Source organism: Xenopus laevis, chromosome 7L (assembly GCF_017654675.1).
Source record: "Xenopus laevis strain J_2021 chromosome 7L, Xenopus_laevis_v10.1, whole genome shotgun sequence".
NCBI classification, from domain to species: Eukaryota; Metazoa; Chordata; class Amphibia; order Anura; family Pipidae; genus Xenopus; species Xenopus laevis.
Window position 1 is genome coordinate 3,738,699 of NC_054383.1, and position 10,016 is coordinate 3,748,714.

Consider the following 10,016-nt stretch of genomic DNA (forward strand, 5'->3'; position numbering starts at 1 on the left):
TATTTCTGATATTTATATTGATAGTTTACAGAGGATTTACTTTGAGCTTCTGCCTATGCGCCTGTCAATCCTGCATCACAATTACATTAGGGAACATGAGTTTTAGCCTTTTCATTTATTGAATATTTAGTGCATGCCTGGGGGGGAACGATATTTTTATTGCAGTTTTTTTTAAAACAAATTTTACGTTTAATTTGTAGGAATGCCAATTTATTGTGTATTGGGACATTTACCAGAGGAAGGAAGGGCTTATGTTGTAATAAAATACTATTTAATTCTCCTCCCACTCAGCTGAGTATATTAGTTTGAGGCAGGGGAACATCACCCAGATCAAGTGCATTGGATCCAGTAACAGGGTAAGTCATCATCTCTTGGGATCAGTATAAACTTTACATAATACACATTGTAATGACCAAAATCCTTTATCTTCTCTTATTCACAGATGGTTGAACGCTGGGGGCTGATTTTTTTCCTGCTCAGATGCGCACAAGGTAAGAACTTTATTTCTACTGAATTATAAAGAGACAGGTCTCCTATTTATTGGGTTCAAGTCCCCACTCTTGGTCCAGCAGTTGTCTCCCTGCCTTCAGTAGATACAGTTATAATGTCTCCCATCATAGTTCCATGGGTGCCGAGGCGTGTTCTACAGATGGAAGTATTGACCCTCCTGGGTATAGACAAATAGATCTTAGCTTAAAACCTAATAGGAGCCCGAAAGGACAGTTAGGGGGAGATTTGGGGTGACTGTTGCCCCAATGTTTCTATATATCTGTAACCTTGTTATGAGCTAAGGGGGCCCAGTCTGAAGGTCAGTTAGGGGGAGATTTGGGGTGAGTGCTTATTTGTACCCTGGGTACCCCTGGAACTATAGCAGGGTGACACCCCAATGTTTCTAGATATCTGTAACCTTGTTATAAGCTAAGGGGGCCCAGTCTGAAGGTCAGTTAGGGGGAGATTTGGGGTGAGTGTTTATTTGTGCCCTGGGTACCCCTGGAACTATAGCAGGGTGACACCCCAATGTTTCTATATATCTGTAACCTTGTTATGAGCTAAGGGGGCCCAGTCTGAAGGTCAGTTAGGGGGAGATTTGGGGTGAGTGTTTATTTGTACCCTGGGTACCCCTGGAACTATAGCAGGGTGACTGTTACCCCAATGTTTCTATATATCTGTAACCTTGTTATGAGCTAAGGGGCCCAGTCTTAAGGTCAGTTAGGGGGAGATTTGGGGTGAGTGCTTATTTGTACCCTGGGTACCCCTGGAACGATAGCAGGGTGACACCCCAATGTTTCTATATATCTGTAACCTTGTTATGAGCTAAGGGGGCCCAGTCTGAAGGTCAGTTAGGGGGAGATTTGGGGTGAGTGATTATTTGTACCCTGGGTACCCCTGGAACTATAGCAGGGTGACACCCAATGTTTCTATATACCTGTAACCTTGTTATGAGCTAAGGGGGCCCAGTCTGAAGGTCAGTTAGGGGGAGATTTGGGGTGAGTGCTTATTTGTACCCTGGGTACCTCTGGAACTATAGCAGGGTGACACCCCAATGTTTCTATATATCTGTAACCTTGTTATGAGTTAAGGGGGCCCAGTCTGAAGGTCAGTTAGGGGGAGATTTGGGGTGAGTGTTTATTTGTACCCTGGGTACCCCTGGAACTATAGCAGGGTGACACCCCAATGTTTCTATATATCTGTAACCTTGTTATGAGCTAAGGGGGCCCAGTCTGAAGGTCAGTTAGGGGGAGATTTGGGGTGAGTGCTTATTTGTACTCTGGGTACCCCTGGAACTGTAGCAGGGTGACACCCCAATGTTTCTATATATCTGTAACCTTGTTATGAGCTAAGGGGCCCAGTCTGAAGGTCAGTTAGGGGGAGATTTGGGGTGAGTGCTTATTTGTACCCTGGGTACCCCTGGAACTATAGCAGGGTGACACCCCAATGTTTCTATATATCTGTAACCTTGTTATGAGCTAAGGGGGCCCAACCAGAAGGCCAGTGTTTTGGGAGTAGAAGTTTGGGGAGCACAGCATAGGAGGAGCTGGAAAACGAGAAGGATCCATTTGTTGTTAATGACAGTGAATAATTCCTCATCTACTCATTTCCCTTGTCCACAGGAGGAAACATTTGCTATGACAGACTTGGGTGCTTTACAGACGAAGCCCCATGGGGGGGCACTGCAGAGAGACCACTGGGGCGATTACCTATGTCTCCAGAAACGATAAATACTCAATTCCTTTTGTTCACTAAAGAAAACCCTGATAACTTCCAGGTAAGTTCCCTGGCTAATCACTATAATTCCCATTAAATAAGATCATTCCTCTTGCGCCAACATCCTGATACCCCCCCCCATAGCTGCTCCTCTGCTCTGGGAGCCCCAACATTATGTTAAAGGCTAAGTAACACCTGCTTGTTGTTTTGTGTATCACACAGGTGATCAGCGCGCTCGATCATTCATCAGTTTCCACATCCAATTTTAATTCCAGTAGAAAAACTCATTTTATCATTCACGGCTTCCTCAGCTCAGCAGAGGACAGTTGGCTCATGGACATGTGTAAGGTAAGTTTCAGGGTCAAGGGTTAGACAAAGGGGATTTTCCCCCAAAATATTAAAAACAAAATTGCAAGGGCAATACCTATAAAATATTGATTCTTACTGTGACTGTGATTAACCCTTTTGTTGCAGACGATACTGAAAGTTGAAGACGTGAACTGTTTTTGCGTAGACTGGAAAGGGGGGTCCCGCACCCTTTACACCCAGGCAGCCAATAACATCCGAGTCGTGGGGGCCGAGGTGGCCCATTTCATTGGCTTCCTCTCAGTAAATTCATTGTTTCATAATGGGAATGTGTTCTGGGATGGAAAATGTTGGATTATGGGCCATCATTTATTGGATGATAAGTATAAGGATGCAGTTTCTTTTATATATAATATTATTCATGTTTTGCACGTCTATTGTCCAGTTATTAAGGCATATTGCGTTTTATAAAATATTGTTTTCTCTTTCAGAGCAATTATAATTACTCTCCATCTGAGATACATATTATTGGTCACAGCCTGGGGTCCCACACTGCAGGGGAAGCTGGGAAGAGGGTACCTGGCCTTGGGCGAATTACGGGTATGTTGTGAGTTAAAAGATATACAGGGCCCCTTCCTTATGACCAGAATAGTATGACCCAGGTATTGCCCTGCCTGCTCAGGAATGAGTCCGAGGGTCTTAATTTACCATGCTGGGGGCCACTGCTAAAACCAAAGCCATAGGCATGCCAGACCCTGGAAATATGGGGAATTCCTAAAAGGGTTGTTCACCTTTAAATATGTTATAGAATGGCTAATTTTAAGAAAATTTTATATTGGCCTTCATTTTTTCTTTTTTACAGTTTTTGAATCATTTGCCTTCTTCTTCTGACACATTTCAGCATTGAAAAGGGGGTCGATGACTCCATGTAAAAAACAAATGCTTTGTAAGGCTACACATTTATTGTTATTGTTACTTTTTATTACTCCTCTTTCTATTCAGGCCTCTTCTATTCAAATTCCAGTCTCTTATTCAAATCAGTGCATGGTTGCTAGGGGAATTTGGACCCTAACAAATAAAATGGCTGAAATTGCAAACCGGAGAGGTGCTGAATAAAAAGCTGAACAACTCAAAAACCACAAATAATAAAAAATTAAAACCAATGCAAATTGACTCAGAATATCACTCTCTATATCATACTAACAGTTCATTTAAGGGTGAACAACCCCTTTAAGACCCCTGCGAATACTCAGAGAAGAACCTCATATAAGGCACTCGATCATTAATCTTTATTTATGTCACAGACTGGACCACAAAATATTTTGTCTACAGAAATAATTGATTTTTAACCTTGACCTTTTTGTTCAAGGCCTGGATCCGGCTGGTCCCCTATTCCAGGACACCCCCCCAGAGGTGAGACTGGATCCAACTGACGCTGACTTTGTAGATGTCATTCATACAGACACATCTCCGCTCATTCCCAATGTAGGTGCGTATAAAAACTGCAAATAGAACAAACATCAGGTGGTTGATACATCCTCCCAAGGTACAACATGGCCACGCCTAAATGCCAATGGAAATAGGTGTGATAATATCTCATTAATTGAGGATATTGTGAGTATTTGGATGAAAAAGGCTTTGATTAAGTTTGCTCCATCACTGTAGTCATTGTATTTTTGTTTCAGGTCTTGGAATGTCCCAGTCAGTTGGTCACTTGGATTTCTTTCCAAATGGAGGAGAAACCATGCCCGGGTGTGAGAGGAACATAGCAAACCAACGTTTAGGAATTAATGAACTTTGGGAAGGTATTTACACCTCACCTTCATAATGAGACATCCACCGAGGTTTAAAAATACACTTTTAATGATGTCCAGTTTCCTTCTATTCTACCAACCCTACGGACCTGCTCACCCTATCCAAATAGAGGCTTTACTTCTCCTTTATCCCACACTATTTCCTACTAACTGGAACCCTTTCAATCTATTTTACTCCCAACATTTAGTCATGGATACAGACCTTTCTCTTGACTACCCTCCAAGTCTATGATCTTTACTGCTTGGTCCTTTACTTCTTTTCTTCTGTTTTATCATCTCTTATTCCAGTACATTCTCATCTACAAAAAGCTTAGTCCTGGTCCAATTCTCTTCTCCATTTACACTTCAACCCCATCGATACAATGATACAAGTCTAAACTGGAACATGTTCAACCTCAACACTCTTCATCCAAAAAATTGATGATGTTAGTCAATTTTTTGATTACATTTTAGATGGTTCTTTATTAAACTTTTTATTGACTACTTTACTTGATATCCACCAAGGCTCTTGTTCCCACCCAGACCCTCTCACATCTCAACTACCTCCACTTCCAATGTTTGGCTTTTCACTTTTTGATAGTTGATTGTATTGGGTTACTGAAGATCCATTTTCAGCCAACACACGTAGGTTCTCTTGAATAGGGTTTCCAAGATGACAATCCTTATACAGATGAGGTTCCTAAATTGTGGGTCTGACCCTCCAAGGGTTAGTTCAATTAAAAATAGTCCAAAATTTTTTTCTGTTTAGAACTTCTTCATATGACATCCAAAAATCAGTATTTTTGTTATGTTCTCATTTATTCATGAGATCACCGTGTCCATTGTGTTTCCAGGAGCAGATGTGCTTGTGGCCTGCAATCATCTCCGGAGTTTCAAGTATTATACAGAGAGTATCCTCACTCCTGATGCATTTGTGGCATTTTTCAGTGATACGTATGAAGAATTTAAGAAGGTGAATAAGTGAATAAGTGCAATTGTTTAGATCCCAAGTGAGAATTCATAAACAGCCTCATGTATCTCCCAACCCTTCCCAGCTCCCTCATCCAAGTGATGCACAAAGGAAACCCATCAGCTGTATCAGTCAAGAACTACCCTGCCTACCGTCTTTCAAGTGATTGTGTCACATCATATATGTAAACCAGGAAAGGCAGTGCTCACATTGATACGAGGAACATCATCATAGATTGAAAAATTGATGTAATTTTCCCCCTCCATGAATATTCATTTCTGTTGCCCCCTGAAACTGAAATGTATTTTTTTCCTGTAGGGAGCCGGATTCCCATGTCCCAGTTCTGGTTGCCCTTTGATGGGGCACTATGCAGATATGAATGGTCAGGGCACATTAAGCGGCCAGTCATTATACTTGAATACCGGAGATGTTCAGCCTTATGCACGTGAGTTGTATATTGTGCACAGTTACCCCTACCATGGTCTTCCCAACCTACTGGTCAACCTACTAATGTGTACCCAAAATCCTGACTGCAGAGACTTTTCTCAATGCTGTAAAACCCCTACTGTGTTTTACTACAGCAAAGAGAAGCAGCTAGAACTGTGCCCCTTTATTGTGTGGGGGTGTTGCTGTGCACCAATATTTTCAGACTTTGTGTAACTATAAATTTCCCATCTCTGTAGGCTGGAGGTACAGGGTGACTGTGAAGACCAGTGGCACGTTGAACTTTATGGGATATATTAACGTGGCTTTACATGGACTTAAAGGGAACACTAAGAGACATGAGATTGCCAGGTGAGTCTAGTACACAGAGAAATAGAGTAGAACAACAAAACACTGCACTCACCTTCCACTCCAAATGTTTCCAACAGACCTTTCAGCCCTCCTGGATTGATTTGGGGCCACTCACATGTAAGGTCTTGGTTATAGACCACCATGAACAGTTATAAGCAATCCTCATGTTGGTTCTTTAAAATGTTCACCAATAGAAGATACTGTAATTGTAGCTCTTGTGGTTTGGAGGCCTTCCAGACTCCCAGAAATACAAATGTATAATCTACTACCAAGAGGAGGCAGGGGACAGAATGGAGGTGGGTTGAGTAGATCCCTTGTTATAGAAGAGAGTAACTAACCTTGTGTGTTCCTCCTGTCCCAACTAGTAGTACTAAATGAAGGTGCATTACCCCTTTAAGGTACTGTGCTTTTCCTGCCCAATATCTAATTTCAATTTGCCATGTCTGTAGTGGGTACATTAAATCTGGAGAGACCTACACAGCCTTCATTGATGTAGAGGCTGATGTTGGACCCTTCACAACCTTGAGCTTCACATGGAACAAGAGCCTCGTCAGCCTCATTCCATTCACCTTCAGTGCCAACACTATATCCGTGCAATACGGGAAGGATGGACAGACGTACGTATTCTACGCTTTGAATTCCTAGTTTGGTCTGTTGACAAAACCTACCCAGGGATTTAGGATGTAATTTTCCTTCTTTTTTATAGGTACCAGTTTTGTGGCACAGAGACGGTCAAGGACAAAGTGCTGCAAAACCTGACTCCCTGCGACTCCCATTCTCTCAACCAATTAAAGTCTCGTTTTTAAGACATGTAATAACCTAAGGCATTGTTTCCCAGTCAAGTCATTTTTGGACTATAAATTATTAGTTTATGCTTGTACCGGTAAAGTTCAACACTTCTGACTTGAGATTCCAGAGATGCTCAGGCGCCATTTGCACTACATTAAAGAACAACATACATTTAGCAAAATAAATTCATACACTATATTTTGTGTTGAGAACTTCAGTTTTGTGGTCACAATACATTGCAAAAAAATAAAAATAATTTTAATTAAGTTTGTCTCTACAAAAGGCACACTTGGAATTGTATGAACAAAACTAATTTTGTTGCTACACAAAATGAATTATCTACACACCAACATAATGTTGTCGTCCCAAATTAAAATTCAACCACACGTAATTGTGTGAAAACAAAGATAAGACAAAAAGACATTTTCGCCAAGAAATTTCATATTTGTGTATTTTTTGAAAGGGGCTGTATTAAAATATTGTGCTTATTTACTAATCGAGCGCTGTGTGCAAAGTGCAAAATGTTGGTGCAATGTACTATGTTTTTACCCACAATATAACACTTACTTACCATTCCAATGTATTCACACCCAACACAAAAGTTGTGAACAAGGCAGAGACCACCTGATTTGTAGACATGGTTTGATAAACTAAGAGCATATTGGATGAAATAGGCATGTGATAATGCCATCTGTGTGCAATTTATCTCTAGCAAGTGGGAGGGCACGCAACAGGAACTCTGGGAATAACAACTACTCAGGGCAGGGCTCATGTGTGGATTTCCCAGATTGTTCCATAATAAATTCTAAAATAATTTTGTACAACAAAATGGATTTTGTACAACAAAATGGATTTTGTCGGTACAAAATGGATTTTGTCGGTACAAAATGGATTTTGTCGGTACAAAATGGATTTTGTCGGTACAAAATGGATTTTGTCGGTACAAAATGGATTTTGTCGGTACAAAATGAATTCTGTGAACACACTACCTTCTTGTGTCTATCACTGAATATATCTCTCCTCAGTTCTTGCATTCTTCTTTTGATTGTGTCTTCTTTTCCTTGTTCTTTTATGCTACATCCCCAGGGAGACTTGTCCTGGGAGGCTGAAACAAATGAGGGTGATCTGAATTTCTACTTAGAGCAGGACCCATTTCAGAAATATATCATATAAACACTTTCTCTTTGGATTTGCTGGTGCTTTAAGGAGCAATAAGAGGAACGTGCCCCGAGGAGAGTAAGTTGAGTTAAAAGAAAAATTGCACAATTTAGAAATTGTGGAGCCAATGGGTCCAAATAGTATCATGGCGGCCTGCTAATAGAGCTGAATGCAAAATTTCTAAATTACACAAATGAATTCTCTGTTTTCTTTAGAGAATTGTGAAGCAATATGGTGCGACTGTGTCTGAGTCCAGCCATCCATAGCAACCAATCAGCAAATTTTTGCTTTAGTAAAATAAGAAAGATTAAATAAATCCGATTGGTTGGGTTACTGGAAGTGATTGAGTTGGACCTATAATTGTTATTTCTGGGGGACAGGGGGCACAGATGCACCACGCTGGGTCTCTGACCTGAGAAAGTTCATGACTTCCAAGGACACCAGCTCCATGTCAGAACCTTCATCATTAAGTGGTGGAGCTGTTGTAACTGTGAATACGTTTCTGATCTTCCTGTTAATTAAGACTTGGCTGAAATATTCCAGAAAACGTGTTTTGTGTTGACATTGAGCTTCTTTATCTGAAGCAACAATTGGCTTTTCCCTTTGAAAACTTTCACGGGAAAATGAAGAACCACCGGCAGCCAAACACCAGATAAAGCCTTTGGTTACAAGAGAAGTGTCAGTAGAAGCTGCATGTGTTCCCCAATCCTCTGTGACAGCCTAGGCTTCTCCATTACAGAGAAATACAGTATAAAAATACTACCCAGAGCCCCCACATGTGAACCCCAAAATAGTGTGTCTGCAGCCAAGAGATTCCTAATGAATAATGGTCCTACAATTAGCCATCATCTTTTACTTTTTTACATCAACCAATAATAAAGTAAAAAAAAAGAAAGAAACAGGTCCCAGGAAAGGAGATTTTACCATCAGCATAGGAAGGGTTCATTTATGGTAAGGGCAGTCAGGTTATGGGATTCCCTTCCCTACCATGAGAGGAGATGTGCTGATTTTGGAGGAGAGAACAGCAGGCAGAGCAAGGGATTTCAGTGGTATCCCCTATTGTACTCTGAGTATCACTCATGTATTATAAGGGATAATGTACCCCCTACTGTAAATGATAAGGATATTAGAAGTCACTGAGTGGTTGTTCTGTGACCATATAAAGACACAAGGCTGCAGGCTGAGTTATACAGGGAACTCTGAGTATCACTCATGTATTATAAGGGATAATGTACCCTACTGTAAATGATAAGGATATTAGAGGTCACTGAGGGGTTGTTCTGTGACCATATAAAGACACAAGGCTGCAGGCTGAGTTATACAGGGAACTCTGAGTATCACTCATGTATTATAAGGGATAATGTACCCCTACTGTAAATGATAAGGATATTAGAAGTCACTGAGGGGTTGTTCTGTGACCATATAAAGGCACAAGGTTGCAGGCTGAGTTATACAGGGAACTCTGAGTATCACTCATGTATTATAAGGGATAATGTACCCCCTACTGTAAATGATAAGGATATTAGAAGTCACTGAGGGGTTGTTCTGTGACCATATAAAGGCACAAGGCTGCAGGCTGAGTTATACAGGGAACTCTGAGTATCACTCATGTATTATAAGGGATAATGTACCCCTACTGTAAATGATAAGGATATTAGAAGTCACTGAGGGGTTGTTCTGTGACCATATAAAGGCACAAGGTTGCAGGCTGAGTTATACAGGGAACTCTGAGTATCACTCATGTATTATAAGGGATAATGTACCCCCTACTGTAAATGATAAGGATAAAGGTTGAAGGCTAAATCTCCTGTCTTTTTAATATACAGTAAATGATTATTTGTAATCTTCAGGATTGACTAATGAATCCGCAGGTGAGAGATTGAGGCACAGACAAGGGCAATACATAGAGGATACACCCACACCGGTTTCTCAGGCTGTCAATATTATGTACATACCATATTTCTCATATTTATATTGACTGTTTACAGAGGATTTACTAT

General features: G+C 40.9%; 1 protein-coding gene across 1 annotated transcript; it reads left to right on the forward strand.

The window, feature by feature from the left end:
• Window positions 1–308: 308 nt before the first annotated feature.
• LOC108696017 (pancreatic lipase-related protein 2) lies at window positions 309–7,056 on the forward strand. The gene is made up of 13 exons (XM_018224993.2): window positions 309–356; window positions 443–491; window positions 2,112–2,266; window positions 2,428–2,553; window positions 2,680–2,814; window positions 3,003–3,111; window positions 3,881–4,000; window positions 4,197–4,316; window positions 5,159–5,277; window positions 5,593–5,719; window positions 5,958–6,069; window positions 6,519–6,686; window positions 6,776–7,056. Exons 2-13 carry the CDS (start codon window positions 443–445, stop codon window positions 6,873–6,875), a joined length of 1,440 nt encoding a protein of 479 aa, XP_018080482.1. The 5' UTR covers window positions 309–356; the 3' UTR covers window positions 6,876–7,056.
• Window positions 7,057–10,016: the final 2,960 nt, after the last annotated feature.

Coding starts and splice junctions, on each gene's coding strand:
- LOC108696017 (XM_018224993.2), top strand. CDS start 443: ATGGTTGAACGCTGGGGGCTGATTTTTTTCCTGCTCAGATGCGCACAA. Junction 2,267..2,427: donor AAAACCCTGATAACTTCCAG/GTAAGTTCCCTG, acceptor TGTATCACACAG/GTGATCAGCGCGCTCGATCA. Junction 3,112..3,880: donor TGGCCTTGGGCGAATTACGG/GTATGTTGTGAG, acceptor TTTTTGTTCAAG/GCCTGGATCCGGCTGGTCCC.